Below are 20,336 nucleotides of genomic sequence, written 5' to 3' on the forward strand. Positions count from 1 at the left end.
GGGCAGTCAGGAAACATCGTGTGGACTCTCGAAGGAGCCAAGCTTGGTGCAGCCTAAGAATATAGGAAGCACTTAATTTTTGCAGATTTAATCTCTGGAAGGAAGAAAAAACCACAACCCTCAGCTTATATTCTGGCCAGTACAGTACTGAAGTTCTTTCTAGCCACAGCAGGGATTATTATTATTATATTTATTACCTACTATAATATACAAGTATGAATGGCATTCTGGTCGGTACACTGCAGGTTAACATATAACCCTCGCACAACTGTATCGCCTTAGTCATTCAGAGTCTTCTTGTGCCCAAACACACATCCTGCTTTTCAGTTGCTTCATCCCTTTCCTACTCAGTCTTCAAGACCATCTAGGTCCTCCTGAAAAATATCCCCAAATTCTTCCCCTCTGCAATGATCTCTTACTTTGCTGGCTCAGCAAATTTTATCTACACTTTCATCCTCTAAGGTCCTTAATATGAATATTAACTAAAATTTATCTTAAAAATATTCCTAAGGGAATCTTATAAGCAACCTGCCTCCAGTTGCAGGCACCGCTTTTAGGAGGTTTGGGCAGAACCAGTTAATTCAACTTCTTCAGCACAACTGTTCTGCACGTGGCACTCAATCAACCATCTCGCTGAACATCACGAAGAGTCGGATCTACCCATTTCCCTAATAATAATAATTAAAAAAAAAGAAAATCATAGAAGATGTGTATCAAATTAGTTTGGCATAATCTAGCTTTGTTTTGCTTTCCACTTGCACCTATTTAATTGTCCTTTTTCCTCACACTTGCTTGAGACTGTAGCGCACTGCTACAGTCAGACAAAACAGATCTGAAGTTACCTGGAACATCTGCTACCACCTTTTGCACCTCTGGAGAATAACAAACATAATACCTACAGGCAGCTCAGCTCGTAGCTGGATTGAAAAAAATAAATAAGTAAATCAATGAGATTTTCAAATTCATATACCATTTTCTTCTTATGTTCAGAGACAGAAGAGCTGTAAACAGATCCCATCAAGTGACTCAATTCACAAGCTCACAGAAATTCCAAAATTGGCCTCAGAAGACTTCAAAAAAGTAAAGCAACTGTGATCTACTAATATGAACTGCTCAAAAGATACGTTCAGTAAATCCACTTCTTTCTATTTCTGAAATGGATTAATTTGCAATTCTTAAAGCCCATATGCTCACTATAAGCCACAGAGATCCTACCTCAGTATTTGGACAAAATAACCTACCTCCATCTTAGGCATACACTGTATAAAAATAAGCCTGGCTGGATTTCCCTGCTGTATTTTGAACAGCAGTAGTCATGTACCTACTGCAAATCTATACTGCAATATTAAGGCCAAGCTCACAATTGTTCTGAAGGTCTTTCCGCTCCTCTTTCTCAATTGCAGCATCGTCCCTCTCCCTTCCTCTCACTCTCTCCAAATTTCCTCCTTTCCTTGCTCTCCAGACCATATCTTGGTTTCTTCCTCCAAAACAACCATGATCCAGCACCGTCATTCTCATTTTGGCCACACCTAGAAAACTCATGTAGCTCTTTAGCTTTCCTATTACCAAGGACTTTACTCAAGGCTAGCCAGAAAGTTCAAGACAAAATATTTTCCAAACTGCCAACAGGAACAAACTAATAGAAAACCCACCAGTCATTCTATTTTCCTTTTAAACAGGTATTGAAAATGTGAAGATGCCAAAGTAATTCTCAAAGTCATGGCAAGAAACTCCAATTAAAGTGAGAAGTCTTAAGTATCAATACAGGACACATTTTCTTGCGTAGCAAAGCTGGCTTAAGCTGTTGCTCTCTCTCCAATCCAATCATTCCTGCCTCTTACTGCTGCTTGCTCATCCTTCAGTCGTATCATTGCAACATGAAACTGCATAATTGAAACAATCAGAATGATAAATAAGTCTTCTCCCTTCCACCTCCATTCTTAACCAACCCTGCTAGATAATGTGCCTTCCCTTCCTTCTAAACAAGGTGACGCTCCCATTCCACATCAGGGCTAAAACATTCTTTCGAGTTAAAAGCACCGTACTCTCCAGAGCTTCAAACTCGGCTTGGTTTCTCAGTTTATCTTCACCTTAGATGTTTCCTGCAGGAGAGCAGGAATGGTTAATAATCCAGATGCGGTGGCACTTGACAGAAGAGCTCCAAAGAGCATAGATCAAAAAACCATTTAGCTTATTTTACATAGGCTGGGGTCTCGGTCTCCTGGGATTTACTCCAGCTAACAGCAAACCACACACTATCCCCAGAGCAAAGAAGAAAATTCAGCAGGCAGACCAACTAAACAGTTATCTGACAGGCGGAGAGCTGACAGCCCATTTCCCACCTGCAAGCCCACAGGATCCCACGTAGAAGTTCCAAATGGAGAGCTGGATCACGCTGGCAGCAAGCATTCGAGCACTGTGCCAAGGCCATGATGAGAAACTGAGAATGAACATGACTGCACACACGAACTGGGAAGAAGGGGTGGGAATGCCCAGGGAAGTGAACTGTACAAATTTGGGAGGTGCAACTCCCAGGCTATATTCATCCCCACAGGGTTTTCTCATTCTACAGAAAGCTTAATATTACATTCGCAAAAATGCTACTTCTACCCTTCGTTCTCTTTTTCAGCCAAAGAGACTCCTTCCCTCATACATCCATCTACCCTTCCCAAGAGCCCACTTTTGGGGGATAATCTGGTACTGGGGTAATGTGAATATAACAACCACTGATGATGAGCTTTAGGCTATAATATGGTGAGGACCAGCTCTCCTGCAAACAAAGCTGAAGGGACTTTTTCTGTTTGCTGAAGCTCTTTGAAAGGTAGAAGTCAAGCCATAGCTTTATTTAGAAAGTATTGAGACACTCTGTACTTTACGGACACATGGGGGAGAATGTGTGACTCAACTCTGGGATTCAGCACAATATTCAAAAATACAAGACTCAAAATACTAGATGGCCATTTGCTAGCTTTAGGACATGACAGTAACTTCCCTCCCCACCATACCTTTCTTCTTAAGCAAGGTCTCAACGCAGTAGGAAAATATCCCCTACTAGGGGATAAAACTAAAAGGTTACACTGAATGCAGCTGTTACATGAATGCTTTCCTCAGCAGCACAATTTATATCACTGTCCGCAAAACAAGCGACATGGCACAACTCTGGAGATGGAAGCAGACGGTGTGGGCAAGAGGAGAAGAGGAGTATTTTTCAGCCGCTTTTGCCACCTAAGAAAGTGTCTACGAAACTAGACGCTCAGTCATTTCTAGCTCCTACTAACATTCCTTTTTCTGACTTAAATAAAAATAGCAATCCAAGAAGTTGTCTTCATTAATGCAGAGTCAGGGTTGTCCACAGCATCTACTCAGAGTTCAGCCATTTCATGTCTTCCTATTTCAGAAGCTTAAAGACGCATACTCCAACAGTTTTAACTACATCCTTCTCATGCCACATCCCGATACAGTCGTAGCACAACGCTACTTTTGCTTCCTAATAAACAGGAACGACCTATAGCTCCCCTACGAGAAGGCAAACTACTTCACAGAAGAGCACCAGCTGAAGGCATATAGGCACAAATTCTTTTTTCCTTAAGAAATTTACCAGTTTTGTTGGAAGAGGTGTTCTGGGAATGGTATGGAGCACCACAGGGCAGTCTGGAGGACAGCAGATACACTGAAAAAGGAGTCCCAGTACAATGCCGTAGCAAGAGGATGAATGAATCCCTTTGCATGTAAACATGGAAAGATCAAGTAGGGAGGAGATGGTCTTAAAAGTTCTACTGTCCACTCTTTTCCAGTTTTTTCAACACTCATATTCACAAAAATAATCTGATACCTAGAGAACATAATTTGAAGCAAGAGGCTTAAACTCTTTTCTCAGTTAAGTTACAGAATAAATGATTTGATTATAGTCTAAAAATACTTACTATCAGACACTTGTCTAAGTAGCTCTCAAATTGATAATCCCACAACAAAAATAGGAAATACATTTTTGACGTGACTGATTAACATTTTAGCTCCCTTAGGAGCACCCGCTGTATCCCTTCACCTGAAGGTTTTAATTCAAGACTGCTGACATTTCTTAAAAATGCATCATGGTTCAAAACCAAGTTACGGTGTTGACAGAGCCCAGTGCTTGCTTGGTCTGCCTTACGCCAGAAACCCGATTATGTGGCCATGACAATCCCTTCCAGCCTTACCATTTTTCACTAGATAAAACTCATTCAGGCATAATCTGCTTTTTGCTGATGATGAATTTAAGAGAAAGATAACAAAGCACCTAAATGGGACCACAGCATGCCCATGTTAGTAACTTCAATATTCCTGTTATCCATTTAACTAGAAAAGGGATCCTCTGGAGCATGCAACTGCTAAGATGGCCAGGGCAGAGACTGGCAGTCACATCCCCAGGATGTCTCATATTGGCGTGGAGCCCTTGTTCATGAAGCTCACGGAGGAGATCATACTAGGAGTCTGCCAGCTCTGCTGGCAGCCAGAGGGACATGGAAAACTTTCATTTCATCTAAAGAAAGCAGCAGAAAGGATTCCTCCTCCTGTTCAACTTTAGATTCTTTTCTATTCAGAAGGTATTGGCCATACCATCTAAAAATAAATAAATGAACAGAAAGCCCCCCAAGCCTGTGGTCTGCAAAGTCCACGCTGTTGTCAGAACACCAGTGCCATCACGTATATCATGCTGCTAGCCTCTGAGCCAGTCCCATCCCACTCCTTTACCAGGCTGAAAGTAAAAGCAGCTCCCAAAGTCCACTGTTACGCAGAATATTTTGGCATAAGTTCTACAGAAGGTGAAATTACATTATGTCAGATTTTCTCTAACCAAATTTAGAGCACAAAAATCTGTTTAAGGTACTATTCTGTTGGTCTTCCCCTACAGTGCTCTTGTACACCTCATCCAAGTGATCTTTGATCTCCAACACCAACTTCCTTTGATGCTCGTGGATCTCCGTAGTCCTTACTGTCCATTACCTGTCACCCCCATAATTAAAGTCATCGCCTCCTTTTTGTTTTCAAAGTGTAGGAGGAAGGTAAAAAAGCAATACTAACATGCCCAGAATAGAAGATGAACATTCAGTGCGGTCTCCTCAGATGTGCACAGAGACCACTATGCCTGGGCTCACCGGCCTCAGTGCATGTATCCCAAATCTTCCCCACAAGCAGCTTTCTAGACAAAGTAACTCATTTGCCAGTATGATGCCTGTTTTATTCCTAGAGGACAATATACTAAAAACAAAACGTCAGAGAGATTTAACTAGTAATATTAAGTGATGACTTACCAGTCTCTCATTATCTTCTGAGGTTCTCTGGTAATGTGCTGCTAAAGCAATGTAATCTTGCGCCTGCTTGTTACATTCAAGACACTTAAGTCCATGACGGGTTAGTCTCAATGGGTCCGTATACAGAGGCAAGGCTGGTTGAGTGTTAGAAGAAATTCCTACGCCACTTCCTGAAGTAGCATTGGGCTTACGTGGAGGAGAGGGGAAGTGCAAAGTCTGAGGAGCCAAAGACACTGACGAGCTTGTAGGAGAAGGTGAAAACATTTGGTCTAAGGAAATTGGTTTCATTAGCAGCTGAGAACACTGCATGATAAATCCTTTGCTCTTATGATCTCTTGCATGTTTAAGCAAGCTACACTTATTAAAAAAAAGTAGCATAGTTGAACACTGAGTGCACATGACTTCAATATGAACACTTCGTCTACTATAGTGTTGAGTTAGGCTTTTCTCTAAGGCAAATGAATCCCCACATTCCAGGCAACAATACCCAGAAGCAGGTAAGTTAATACTGGTGTCAGGTGGAGGGCTAAGGTTTGGAGTATATATTGGCACTGGATTGGCACTGTGTAGTACTTTATTAAATGCCTCCACAATTACAGGAGCAGCTTTCTTTACTTGATGGACCAGCGGCACAGACATCTGTGTCAACTGAGGTTGACTTCGCCTCTGCGCGGATGACTTTGCTGTAACAGAAGCGGCAACACTATGCGGAACTAAATTGAGATTTGCCAAGTGCACAGCTTTAGGAAGAAGACTGGAACTGGTCGCATTAGACGGCTGCACCACGATGCCTTGCTGCTGCCTCTTGTTCAGCTGCTGACCCACAATACCTACTTTTATGGCACCACTGCTGCAGTTTGCCAGTGGAGAAAGAGACACCACAGAGGCGTTATTTGCAGCAATATCTGTTTTCATACCATCTGTGTAAGGACTCACTACATTTGACAGCTGGATAGCCATAGCAGCCCCATTTTTGGTTGAATTCTTGCTAGCCTCATTTTCCATTACTGCACTAGTGTCAGGGGAAGGTAAAGACTTGATAAACTCTTCAGCAGATGAGGTTTCCACAGGTGATTCTTCTGAAGATTTGCCCAACTCATCATTTTCTGGCAAAATTCTAGTTACAGTTCTTTTAATTTCACCAGAGGACGTCTTGATAGTCTTTATCCTAACTTTGGGAATAGCTGGCGGAGAGCCCGCTGCCATGGAAGGAGAGCCTTTCCCGCTACTGTCACTGCAGACACTTCGAGGACTCTCAGGCTGCTTGCTGGCCTTTCTTACCACCTCTAAGGGGCTTCGCGGACTCTTTGGTGACTTAGGCATTTTTGGACTTCCCTTCGTTCCATCTTTAAAAGGACCGGAAGGTTCTTTTGTAAGACTCAGTTGATCACCTTTTGGAATACATGCAACTTTTTTGGCCTGAAGAGCTACTAACGCAGCCACACAGGATGACAACTTTGAATGAGTCGGCTTTAACCTCTGGCGAGGCGGTACCGATGAGGATACGTTCAGCTCAGGCACAGACCCTTTACTTTCTCCTAAACTACTGTTAGGGAGGTCTCCAAACACCAAGCCTTCTCCAAGAAAGCTATTGGTATCTACCAAGTCCTTGCTTGAATCCACAAATCTCTCTGTTGCTTTGTCTTGTTCTCTTCTGCTCATTTCCAGCCTACTTTCTGGCTGGCAGTGAATTTCCATCTTTTGTTCCTTTTTACAATACTGATCAAACATGCTTAATTCTGGTTCTGGTACCTTCCTAAGATGATCTAGTACCGAAGCTCCTGTTGGAATATACATTGACGGTGGTGGAAAATATGGAGTTTGGGCATGTTTGGGTTTATCACCAATACTGTTCTCTTTGAACGCATCCTCTGGTTCAGGGCTGGAAATAGGGCTAAACTGACTAAATGTTGGTAAAGGCTCTGACTTGGACTGGTCCAGTTTTTCAGAGTAACTTCTTGAGCTATCACCATTAATAAAAGTTGACTCAAATTTCCCATAATTGTGCACTAAACTGTGAGCCTCTGATGGCAGATCAGAGCCACGAAACCCATTGTGTAACAGACCAGTCCCAAGATGATTCCCTTCCTTTTCTGCTTCAAAGGACTCCTGACGACTTGTGTTCTTCACAATAACACTCACGACAGGAGCATCAGAGGGAGGCAAGGAGTGGGATAAGGACACATTTTCATCTATGCAGATTCCTGATGACTTCAGGTGATTCTCATTCTCCTCCCCAGCTGATGGGATGGTCTCCTTGGCATCAAGGCTAGTCGGATCAGGGATGTCAAAAGCAGCCAAGAGGTCATCAAAGTCTGGGGTTTTCATGTCCCCCATGATGAAAGCTACAATTGAAAGCAAAATACTTCATCAGGTATATTTCCCCCCAAAGACAAACTCTGAAAGACTCATTTGCATAAACATCTTATATGACAAAAAACACAACTACCCAAAACGCTAATGCAATGGGGTACCAAAGCTAGAAACATCTGCTTGCAGTCACTTCAACTTCCATTTTAACTATTCTGAGACTGACTGTCTATACACAAAGATATTAGTTGTGCGGGGTCCAGGGTTTTCAACATCACCTGCTTGGCAGAAAAGTCTCAGGGCCAAAACAAGCTCTCCAGGGGAGGGGAACCCCACACCGGCTGCTCCAGGCCCACTTTGGCTGGCATCTGCCTGAACCACTGCCAGGCTCTTTTCACCTGACCTGAGGCTGAGAGCAGGGGTCTCTCATGAGTTTTGGTTCTCAACTTGCATGTTCTTTTCTCTGCCTTCTGCTGCGCTGTTTTGCGGGACATCACAGGGAAGGAACTTCTGCCCTAACCACACCAGTAGGCTCAGTGAAAGCTCAATTCGCATCCTGCCTGGGCTGCTGGGGGCAGGTGACAAGTGACAGGAGCTGTCCGGCAACGCAACCTGCCACCTCCAGGTGGTCTGCAGCAGTCTCAGGTCACAGCAGAGCTGCTCCTGGTGCTGCGAGCAAAGAGGTGGGAGACAGCATCTCCTTCTTCCAGTGTCCCTCACAACAGGGATGGTTCAAACATGGCCTTTTAAGTGTCACATGCAGGGGGCATGTTTTCAACCTGTCAGATACATCATTGCTCCAAAGACAACGGTTGTTATTAGCCTCAATAGACTCAGAAGTACCTTACTATGCTATTTTTTTTTAAGAAGCTAAATGACAATCAGTGCTAATTTCTCAACAGATTGTCGTATCTGAAGAATTCAGTCCTGCTTCAAGCAAAAAAACCCACAAGTGAACAGGTGGCCCATGAGAAACAGCACTGAAAAGTGAGATGACTCCCTGCCCAGGGCATTTTAAATAATAGAAGTCTTTACTAAATATTTTAGTACAGTAGCTCAAAGCGCTGTAAACCAAGTGGGGGTTGTTTTAAACACAGGGTCAGTCCTGTAGCCCTTAATTAGGTAGTGATATCAGCAGGCAAAACTGCCCAAATACAGAATGGTGGATTATATCTGAATCATAATAAAAATGACATTCCTAGCTATTTCTCTTTATAAGCCCTCCAGAAGGGAAGCGGAGACCTAGACACTAGGTACAGGGTCCTGCTAAGGCAGTGATCAAGCTTTGATGAGATGCATGATGAAAACTTTCACAGCACAGAGTTGTTGGAAGATTTGTATTCACGGCTGTAAGGAATTCTGTTTTTCCCCTCCCCTTTAATTGAGATGGTTTAAAGTTGGTGCTATATATAGACTTTCTGAATATTTAGTAAGCCATTCTTTTAAGACATTTCATTGAAACCCAAAGTTCATGTGAACTGAGGCACAAAAGGGGAAAAAAAATAAGGAAGAAACCAAAGAGTGTCAACTGAGCTCAGCAGAGCACCAGCTCCTACTTGGCAAGGAGCACCCACAGGCAAGGTAAATTCTGCCACACTTACTGACTCGGTCTGCATCAGCACTGCCGGAGCCAGCAGCAAGCCAGGGAGACAGCAGGGGTGGCAAGCACTCAAAAGCAGGGGGAAGAGTTGGGAGCAGAGGTGGAAAGGAGAGGAGAGGAGGACCCTGGGACAAGGACGACAGGGAGGAAGAAGCTATTTGGTACCTTCCAAAAAACCTGGGGGCCACTCACTTAAGACTGCCTTCATTATGTATGACGGGAGAGGGGAAAAAGTTTGTCCAATATCACATTAAAACAAAACAAAACTCTTCCTGCCAGATTGCTGGTAAACAGAACAACTTCCGGAGCCAGCCCAGGAGAAATCGATTCAGCACCAAACAAGAGAACACCCTGCTCTTTGAGCTTCAGTTCGGCTCTGCCTGCAGACAAGCCCTGGAGGTGTTGCTTTGGTTAATCTACTGCAAAACACTCGGTGGAGATTACTTGGCTTAACAGTGGCTCACTGTGGTTTAGCTTAAACTTGTTCTTGTTCTTAAATTAAACCACAAATATGAATGTCCACAGAGGGCTCTGCAATAATTTACAATTAGATCCCTCAGCCAGGTAGGGCAACTTTGCATTTAGTTAAGTCCCTGGAAACTCAGAAGAATATCCATATGCTTCAAATCACCAGCAGTTGATAATGAGTTTAGAAACACCCCAGATTATCGCATTTGGCAAGGAGCACGGACCTGAAACTTCCCTTTCCTTTGAGTGGGAAAACTTGTGCCAGTTGGGAGCGAGAACTAGGCATCATTCAGCTCCTGAAATTTCTGGCACACAAATCCTTGCGCAAGGAAGACATTTCATTCCACAACTTGGAATGCCCAAGTACTACATACAGAAAAATAAGCTTGCCAATCGCTTATAAAAAGCTTTTGACCTTTCTCATCTCACCCCCACCCCCAAACACCTATCCACATCTTTGGGTGCTATAGTATTTTAAAATATAAGTCAAATTTGAGGTATCTAGAACATTACAAAATAAGCTTTTCTTGGAAGAAATCCCACATTTTCAGAAGATTTCGCGTATGTCTTTGAGTCCTATAAAAGACTAGTTTATGCTCTTTGCTATTACGAGAGAGAACACAAGTCTCAACACTCAAGTATTTCTTGACAAAATTGCTTCTTAAACTTATTGTATGTGAAGCTACAATTTCTCAAAATAAAGCAAACTGGACTCAGGTTCAGGAAAAGACCAAGTAAATATCTTGTCGATGAAAGAGATTTTTAAATGACATAAATATAAAATTTTGCCTGACCACCAAATGTTTATGTCCGTTCTTAGACAGCAAAGAGTTACAATTAAGTATATAAAAGAAATTCTACCAAAGCCTTCCACAAACTAGCTTGTGAGGAAAGCAGAGCGTCCATCCTTACATAATGCAAGTCCTCAGCACTAGAGCTAGTTAAAAAACACAGTTATGAAGGCAATTTTCTCTACTTGCATATGCAAATATGGAGGTTGAGATTTGCAAAGCAATAGGTGAGAGAGAGGTCAATAAAATAAGCAAAGAACAAGGACTTACAGAGTAAGATGCATATGTTTAAGTGCACAAAAATGGCATGTTTCTGGAGGGGGCCAGCAACCTAGAACTCTCCAGCCCCTTCAAAGAAACTGGGAATTCACGCTAGGTAGCCTGATAAGCCCCAGGGCCTTCTGCACTGGCTCAGTTTCAAGATTGCACATTCAGCTAAAGGTAGGACAGGACCAGCTTCCCATACGTGCACTAGACAAACCTTTTATTGGCAGGGTTATTCCTGTGGACTTTCTGAGATCTGCAATAGCTCCTCTGCAGCTTTTAAACCACCGTGTGACATGCTGCTCAGGGAAGAAGCTCAAGATTCCCGCCTCATATTAAAGCGTGAAAATACAATTATACCCAGGTAGGCGTCCTAAAAAAAATAAAATAAAAAAAAATAAAATTTCTTAATCTACAAAACAACAGCGAGGGACAACGGAAAAATACACGCCAATGGCAGCTCTCTGCACGACTCCTGAGCGCGGAGAAGTCAGACTTTTTCTGGAGGGGGTGTGGGAGGGAGGCAGACGGGGCCTGTTTGCCAGGGGAGTACTTTGGGAAGGCTGGGATGGCAGAAGCGCTGACTGAGGAAGCACAGGGAGCATACGCCAACTGGCAGCGGGGGAAGAAACCGAGTAGGTTGAGGAAAGCAGCAGTCCAGGGACTGTCAGCAGGCACAGTTTGGGGAGGTTACAGGAACAGAAAACTTCGCCAGCAGCGGTGGGGGGAGGACCAAATCGGAGGTTTCACAAACGCAGGCAAGACCGAGGGCTGTATCTAATGTTTTAACACGCGTTCAAGTTTTCGGAGCGCTGTAAAGGAATGTGGCACATTCCAGGACAGCTGCAGTAACGGTGCGAGCGGGGCTCCACGGCGCTGCGGGCCGGGGCCCAGGAGGCAGCCAGGCTCCCGGGGCGCGAGCCGGGGCCCCCCAGGTGCTGGCTCTGCCCCAGCCGACCAAGCGGGCCCCGCTCCGCAGCCCCCTGCCACGCACGAACGGGAAGGCCGAGGGGGGGAGGAGGGGGCAGGGGCCGACGGCCCCTTCCCTGGGGACCCTCAGGCGCTGCAGTTTTTCTCCCCCCCCACAAACGGGTTTGGGCCTCTCGGGGCCGCGCCGCCCGCACTGAAAACCCACCGGAGACAATGGGGGCGCCACGGCCGCCCGGACACCGCCCGCCCCCCCCGGGCCGGCACCGGACCGCGGCGGCTGCCCGGGCGCGGCTCCCGCCGGCGGCCCCGCGCTGTCAGCCCGGGCCCCCCGGGCGGCGCGGCGCGGCTCGGCGCGGCTCCCCGCGGCCGCACGTGGGCGAGCCCCGCAGAAGTTAGTTTGTCCCGGGCGGGCGGAGCGGCGGCAGCGCGGCGCCGCTAGGCCGGGCCGCCCCGTGCCCGCCCCGGGGCCGGCGGCAGCCGTGAGGCTCGCCCGCAGCCGCCGGCCCGGCCCGGCGAGGCGGGGGCGCCACGGCGGGCAGCGCAGCGCAGCGCAGCGCCGGGGCGGGGGGCGGCGGGAGCCCCGGCGGGGCCGGAAGAGCCGGTGCCCGCGGCCGGGCGGGCGCGCAGGGCTCCGGCTGCCGGCGGCGGCGGGGCCGCCCGCCCTGCCCGCGGGGCGGCAGCACCCGCCCGGCCGGGAGGGACGGCGGAGGGCGGGAGGGAGGGCGAGCAGGAGGGGCGGATCCCGGCCCGGCCGGACCCGGCCGAGCGGCACTCACCCACGCAGGCGGCTCCTCTGCGGGCCCCGCCGCCGCCAGGGCCCCGCGCAGGCCTCACCCCGCACCGGGCAGCAACGGCCGCAACATGGCGGCGGCGGGCGGGGCCGGGGGCGGGGCGGGGCCGGGCCGGGGCACGGCGGCCCGCCTCCCCCGCCGCTCCGGGCCCCGCGGTCCCGGGGCCGCCCCTCCCCAAGGGTCCGGGCCGCGCTCCCCCGGCGCCGGGAGCCGCCCCAGCGCGGGGCCGCGGCCTCGGTGGGGGCAATGGCGGCGGCGGTACCTGCGCCGCTCCGCGGCCCGCAGCGGGCGTCAGGCGCGGCTGTGGCGGTGGCGGCCTCCCGGGGCGGCCCGGGCGAGGCTCCGCCGGGCCCTCGCCGGCCTTTCGCGGGGGGTTAACGGGGAGGTCGGCGTTTGCGTCGTTCGGTTGGCGCCGCGCCCCCAAGGTCGGCGACCGGCGAAACCACCCCGTCGGCGAGCACGGCCCGGGCGGTTTTGTAACCGCTGCGGAAAGACCTGGCAGAGAGCCAAGGGACCCGCGGCGCTGCCCGAATGCCGCCTGCGCCGAGAGCAAAGCCAGGCAGGGCTCGGCCCTCGCCCGGTGCCTCGTCGCGGGCCTCGGCGGGCGCCCGTCTGCCCTCGGCCCGGGCACGCGGCCTGCGCCGGACGCCCAAACCGCTGCAGCACGAGGCGGCGGCCTCTGGCGCCTTCCCTCCGCGGCCTCGACGCCTCCTCTGCCGTCGCACCTCACGCGCCTGCGTGGCAGGGCTCTGTCTCCTCTTACGCCTTTTTCTGCACTTGGACGCCGCCTTGGAGGCCTCTTCTGAATCCTGTCTGGTTTTTCGGTGATTTTTGCTCTAAGGACGGAGCATTGGGCTTGTTGCTGGAGTCAGGCGCACACTGCTGCTCTGAGTTGTTGCTGGTTGTCAGATCCTGCAACGCCGTTGCGGGGTTTGCAGCGCGGCTTGCCTTCCGCTGCTGGCTGCGTGGCCGTGAGCGTGTCTGGAGTAATTCTCTTGCTCGAGAAGTTTATTTTACCGAGTAAATTAGCTCAGGCATCAGAAAACACCTTCCCCACCTTATTTACCCCTTGGGCAGTACTTTTCAAGTAGCAGTTCCCCTGTCACTCTTTTTTAAAATGATAAAAATTCATATAGCACCATGTCAAGAATAGATCCTCACGGGACATTGCTAGATACATCCCATACGGGTGATTCCTGACTCTTTAATTTTCAGAATGCCTCATTTATCTATTTTTAACTTTTGCTTGCCAAGACCTATTTTCTAGCAAGGCATGCTGGCTGGCCTCAAATCTGGTAATTCATTCTTATTAATTAACTGTCCTTTAATTCTTTCCTTACTGTGGCCCGTATCAACGTGTATGTAACTTTATTTATGACTCTTTTTATTAGACTAATTGACTTGGACTTAATTGTCCCCCCACTTTCATTTTTAAACGCGAGTAGGGCTTTAGATTTTTTTCCTCGGTCCTGTGGAACTTCCATAGGCTTTTAGGATTTACTGGCCATCAATTTTAATTGCTCAGTGACTTCCTTAGCTGATAAAACTGCTGGGTACGCATTATCAAGTCCTGCAATTTTAAAAAAGATGTTAACTGTAATGGCTTATGCTTAATATCTTTCATAAGTACTGATAGTTTAGGAAGCATTTCGTGTTAAGGTACAAGCCACCCTCCTCCCATCATAATGAAAGACAGAAATACTGAGTTTTCTCTCCTGTGACATGACAGTTTTACCATTTATACCTGGGAATGGACTTAGAGTGCTGTTCATATGGCATTTGTTTCTGATCTAGTTAAGTGATGCCTTTCCCTTATCCTCAGCCCTGTGGGCAATTTTTTTTTTTTTTTTTTTTTTTTTTTTGACACTCTTAGCTTCATTTCCTTCAATGCTGAATTGCTGTTTTTGCCTTTCTCCTTTTGGAGGTGATACCCGGTTCCTTAAGACTAAAAAAGGGCAAAGGAAGTCACGCAGAGAAAATACTTTGAGTATCACGACTGTTATCTATATTTTTAGCATGTCTCTACAAAAAGCTATTTCTGAGTTGGATGTTGAATCTAATAAGATAGCTGACATTTCTTGCACAATTTATAAAGAACTGCCACAGTCCTCAACGTGTTATGGCTCGCAGGAAAGCTACCGTAATTTGAAGGAATGTGCTAATTAAGAAATACAATGCAAATGTGAATTTAGAGACACTCCATCCCAGATGGCCAAGGAGGATAGGCAGCCCTAGAGTGGCAGGTTGGGAAGCTAAATCCCCCTCCACAATGTAGCAGAGACGCAAAAAAGACTAAGGCCAATCTTTATTCTTATGCACGATCTAAAAATTGCATTTCTTTTTTGTATTTTCAGTCCTGTGTGGTAACCGACAAATTTGGAAAGAAAGAGTCTTCGTGCTTTCTTTAGGAGATTTAAATTTGTCACTTTGGGCTCGTTTCGTGATCGAAAATAAACCACTTAACCTGGTAGTTGTGAATGGCTCTAAAGAGGCTGGGATTACAAAGCAACTCTCTGGGCTTAATTAGGGCTGGGTTTTTTACTGCTTTCCAGTACATCCACTTGGCCAGGGTGGGCTTACGAGTGGAGCAGCCTTCTGTCTCGGTTTTTTGGACGTGTAATGCAGTAGTAAGCGATGCCCAGTCGTGTCTGAGATTTTCACTTTTAATTTTTCCTCCTGCTTAGCGTTGTTCGTGATTGCTTTTTAGCTGGGGGAAACCGATTCTTTTCAGGTGCTGGTTACGTCGGAGGGTGTGTATGCGTGAGTATGTGTGTAGGCAGGCTCCCTGGCAAGTATGGTGAGACTTCTTTTATTTATACATAACAGACATAATAAAGTCCTGAGCACTCATGCCTAGGCAACTGTCGGTTTTCAAATCCGTGATTAATTTGTTTCTGTCAGAACGAGGTGTTACAGAGAATTACCTTGAGCTGGTTGCAAAACTTTTGTGTTATAAAACTATAATTAATGTTTTAGAAACTCCGGGGAAGGTTTATTATTGGCAGGGTGAGAATGAATCCCCAGACACAAACATTCCTCTAAGATAACAGCATAGCCTTCGGCGTTATCTACACAAAAAAAATTGCTGTAACTTAAATCAGTGTAATTAATTAGACAGATGTCATCTGTATACATTGAAAACCATTTACACCTTTCACTCAGGCTTTTAAAACAAGAAGTTCTCCCTGACTGTGAGGGTGTGCCCTCTGCATTTCCCCCAACTGATTTTTTCCCCTTTTGCTTCTTGACAAATATGTGGATAAACCGACCCATCTGTTCGCTGAACCAGCCCTCTGTACGACCATTGAGCTGCCACGAACATGGAAAAAACCTGCCCTTATTCCACATCCATGTCCAAAGTAGCTAATAGCTGGGGATTGTGGCGCTTGCGATAAGGGCGATCTCACCTTAAATTCCTACATCAAATCAAACAGACCAAAGCTGCTGTCTCTTTGTGAGTAGAGGAATAGGAATAAGATTCCTAATTTGGCAAATACTTATTAGAGAAGAACTGTTTCTTGCTCTGCTGTACTTTTGATTCCCATTTATTGCAGTCGGGAATGTGATGAATTAGGCTGATTTCTGAGGGGGAAGTTGTGACCAATGGGTACCAGAATGGCAAGAGACGGGTTTCCCCCATCAGCTTTTGCTAGTGCAACAGCAAACTCGTTTTACTATTTACTAGTTTTACTATTTACTTGTTTTACTAGAAAACTGAGGAAATAAATTCCAGACAGACAGTTTTCTTCATCCATGAGAACTGCAGGCATGCTAGAAACGTAACGGCTCTGGTGGAGTACGGCCGCGCTCTAAGGCCTGGGTGAGTAGGGTCCATTGCACAATCCTCTGTGCTAACAGCAAAGGCCGCGCAAAGCCCTGCACTTTGTTTTGTTTCTCCGAAATAGCACTGATGCAACTGCCTGGGGGGCTCTACGTCCACCCATGGCATGCTGGAAAAGGCTAAAATGACCCCTTTCTTGTCGAGCTGTTTTTAGATGGGCGCACTTCCACACTTTGGATTGTGGCACGGCCGGAGGTGAGTGAATTGTGGCACGCAGCTGCGGCAGGAGGAACTTCCCAGGCTGGTTCTGCTGTTGAAGCAACGTTTCGTGTGACCGCAGCCCCGGGCCCAGCCTGAGGGCTGGGGTGGCCTGGAGACACTGTGGTTTCCCCATACATTTCCCAGGGTGGCAATGCTGGCTTAAGTTGTTCTTGCCTTTGTGCCCTCAGTTGCACTGTGCAGCTGCAGTGGGACCGCTCTGTGAACCAGAGAGAAGTGATCCTGACTTTAAAAACCTCCTTGGGGAAGAAATTAAATGCCACCAGTTCCCTCATCTGCTCACACATGGTCCCACAAGGACTTGTGTAGGCAAAACTGAGGAATGGGGCGGTTGGCTCCTGGGTGGGAGCCAGCCAGAGGGAGGGCTGTTGGGGCAGGAATACCAGCGACAACCAGTCGCCAAACCAAGGTCCATGTCACTCCTGGAAACCTTCCTGAACTTTGCTAGAAAGTTTCATCAAAGCTTGGGAAAACAGTGAGCAGAATAGCACTGGGAGGGCTCTCTTTCTTAAAATGCCTGTTGCAATAGGTTAAAAAAAAAAAAAAAAAAAAAAAAAGATGGTGACATACCCATAAGGTCAGTCTGTTTTGCAGGCAGAGCTGGCTGATACGCGGACCAGCAGAAGCAAGAGATGTTTGGTAGTAGCCATTATTTAGTACCATGGTTTGGCCAACGCAGTAAACTGCAATATGGCAGTCCAGGCGGGGCCAACCTGGTCTGTGTCTCAGGCTGGGGTTTTTGCACAAAGACATTTCTTCAGTTAGTTTCTCCAATGAAACGTAATAGTGAAAAGCGTGCATCAAACAGAGATACCCCAGAAACTGTAATAATCTGCCCTCTCACTCCATCCTTACCCTCTTGAGATATCTGGAGAAATGGATCTGTCCATGTGTTATGATAGCCTTTTGTTGTACTAAGCTCTAATTTTTTTCCCTACAGGACACTTGTATGGAAAGGGCAATTAATATGGTAGGATTTGAAGTCAGGCAAGAAAGAAGAGGTGAGTAGATAAGAAACTCACATTGCGTGAAAATTATCTCACATACCTAGCAGATGTATTTGGGAGAATGTATGACTTTATGTTTCCAGGTGTCAAACAAGGATTATGTGCAATGTAGCCACAAAACTATACGTTGGATTTTTCATTTCTTTGCAGATGCGTTGATAATCCTCATATTGTGAGTCTGACACTTTTGGCATCATCCAGCAGCTGGGGGATATTCATATTTAAAAAAATAAAAGTAAAATCATGTGCAGAACCTTATTGCAGAGCTACAGCAAGAATAAAAAACATCTCAAGTCAGGCTGCTCTTAGGACTAAAACCAAACCAGCTCCATCTGGCCTCTTGGGCACATTCTTTTAAAACAAGACTCTATCTGTAAGGGGCAAGCAACTGATATTCTGGCTTTGTTTAGCTTGGAAATCAGAGGTTCAGGTGTCCAGCCCCACTTAAATTGCCATTTCTGCCCTTGCCCATATGTACTTGGGCGCACGTCCCATGCTTATTTGTGTTGAAATGAACCTCGGTTCTTTCCCAGGTGCTTGCAGGAGCCTTGCCTACGCTCCCTAGCGCGTGATGGAAAGATCACTGTGGGACTACTTGGCACCTGAGTGATTTAACCTGCAATTGCACTGCATGCTAGGTGGTTCCAGCCCTCGGTGGAGCAGCCCACATTGAGGCTTTATCCCACAGCCTGTGCTGAGTAAAACAACTGGATTTTAAACTGTAGCCAGCGTGGGGCAGAGGCTTTTCTTTACAGCTAGGGACAAAACCGAGCAAGAGGATTTTTAATGGTGCTATGTAACACTCACAGCCTCTTCTTACTTCTCAAAATTTGCCATTTCCCAAGAATCCCACAGCTCAGGCAGAAATCTTTCATGTTTGATCTCCAACCTGTGATAGGTCTTTCTTCTTTTTTTCGCCTGGAAAGTATTCACAAAATTCAGTGGATTTTTGTTTTTAAAATCATGTGTTACTATTTCCTCTTTCAGGATAATAATAGGAAAACACAGCTAAACCTTTAAATTGGATAAGTATAGGTATGAATTCTGTTTATCACAGCATCAGTCTCCAAGTATTTGTTATTATGTCATTATGGAGGTTCACAGTCATCCTGAAGTGGACTGTTTGCTTTGCCAGCATGTTCTTGATGTAATTTTCATTATACTATGAAGTGTTAAATTGCCATAATTTTCATCATATTTCAAAGCATCAAATCGCCACGCAACTGAACTAACTCACTTAAGCTCTCCCAGGAAAGCCCACAACTTTACCGCTAAGTCACGCTGACTCTCAGGGTAACGCAGCCAAAACTCGGTGCTCAACTGTGCTTTCTGGGAACTGGGCCAGCTCCGTGTCACCCTTTCACAACACCAGAACGGCTGCAGAGTCCCATGGAATTGCAGAATGCAGTTTGGCTTGTACATTTACATTACGAGCTGGTTTTCGACTACGTGATGACCCGACGTGTCTCTCCTGGCCCCCGTCTCCATGCTCCCTGAAGGTATGTATGCTTCGAGGGGCTCTGCTCTATCTCACTTCCACTTACCTGTTAGTCTAAGGAAAGATCAGTGTCTCAGAAAAAGTGGTAGATTTTCACTCTTATTTTGGATTTAGATAACAATAAACGTCTTGCCTTCATCTGCATGTTTCACATTATTTCACATGCGAGGGAAGAGCCCCTCCATGTCTGCTCGTTTACCCCACGTTTATTCTGCGGCAGGTATGCAGAGGCACATCGCTGCAGCTGCAGCATCTCTCGCCTTCCTCCTCGCACCTCTGCTTATGCTTCCTGGCACGCTGCCTGCCTCTGGCTTCTGCATCGCCTTTGGCATTGGCATCGTCTGCCCTCAGCTGTGGGATCAACAGAGCCGTTTCAGCACGGGGCAGCCCGTACCCGTGTTGCGGAGCACATCAATTCAATGCCACTTCACAGGCCTTTTTGAGAAAAAGCTGGAGGAGCAAATGGGTACTAAGCAGCAATATTTACACCCGTGGAGAGGTCACAGCCTTCAGCAACACCTCTCATTGCTACAGCTCCTGAGAAGCAGTTTTGGATGCAAAATCTATTTCCTAAAAGTTAATCTTTGCTTGCCAATAAATTTCTCTCCCTTCTTCTCCAGACCTTTGGCTTTGTTATCCCTAGAGACAGAGAGAGCAAGGAACCTTGGGAATTTATGCACCATATCTTGCCTTTCTCTCTCACCTTGCTTTGTCCTTAAATTCAAACCTGGCTTTAGCTGAGACAACTGGTGATGTGGTCGCTGAGGCTTTGGCTGCATTAATAGGTAGATTGAGCAGGCAAAATTGTTCTCTGCTCTGCCTTCGATAGCAGGTTGTCTTCACACTCATATTTCCCTGGGAAAAAGAGCTAGAACCTGAACACACAGTCATGACCTAAATAAGAAATTGCAGCCTGTATGCTAACGCGGGAACTGCAGTTCGTTCAGCAGTGAGTGTGTCTATCCAACTCCCGAGCTTTGTTTTGTTGGGAAGAGGCTGGGAAGCAGTGTTTTCTCAGGCTTGCACCCATTGGTAAACTTGGGCTAGAAGTCAGCAAAATATGGGAGGGTTCTGGAGCCAAAAGGTGTTAGCTTCCTTTTTGTTTTGTTTTGTTTTTTTAACAGTAGGAACGATCTTGTTCGATTACTAGTTGATAAAGATGATTGGACTGTGGAGAAGAGAAATAATAGCACAGAGAATCAGGACACAGGGTCTTATAAAAGGAGCACAAGGCAGAATATTTTTTGTTCAGAACAAGCTTTGGGAGTAAAATGAAGAAAGACAGGAAATTATAAGGGGCGATGACAAAGAGGTTTTTCAGAAAAG

At 46.6% G+C, this 20,336-nt stretch overlaps 1 protein-coding gene and 1 long non-coding RNA gene across 4 annotated transcripts in view; one reads left to right on the forward strand and one right to left on the reverse strand.

Moving 5' to 3' along the window:
* ZNF592 (zinc finger protein 592) overlaps positions 1-12,534 on the reverse strand; it is a 39,891-nt gene extending 27,357 nt beyond the window's left edge. For 2 of the 3 annotated variants that reach the window (XM_064517690.1, XM_064517692.1), the window contains exons 1-3: positions 12,431-12,534; positions 10,942-11,097; positions 5,292-7,636 (exon numbers count right to left, since the gene is read on the reverse strand). In XM_064517690.1, the coding sequence (XP_064373760.1) occupies positions 5,292-7,628 (2,337 nt within the window). In that variant the 5' untranslated portion in view covers positions 7,629-7,636; positions 10,942-11,097; positions 12,431-12,534. The remainder of the gene's footprint in view (positions 1-5,291; positions 7,637-10,941; positions 11,098-12,430) is intronic. The other variant, XM_064517691.1, reaches the window with a different exon arrangement.
* Positions 12,535-12,598: 64 nt separating this feature from the next.
* On the forward strand, positions 12,599-19,595 carry LOC112992237 (uncharacterized). Its single transcript, XR_010390833.1, has 3 exons — positions 12,599-16,265; positions 17,446-17,506; positions 18,764-19,595. It is a non-coding gene; the product is annotated as an uncharacterized LOC112992237 (long non-coding RNA).
* Positions 19,596-20,336: the final 741 nt, after the last annotated feature.

Source organism: Dromaius novaehollandiae, chromosome 10, assembly GCF_036370855.1.
Source record: "Dromaius novaehollandiae isolate bDroNov1 chromosome 10, bDroNov1.hap1, whole genome shotgun sequence".
Taxonomy (NCBI): domain Eukaryota; kingdom Metazoa; phylum Chordata; class Aves; order Casuariiformes; family Dromaiidae; genus Dromaius; species Dromaius novaehollandiae.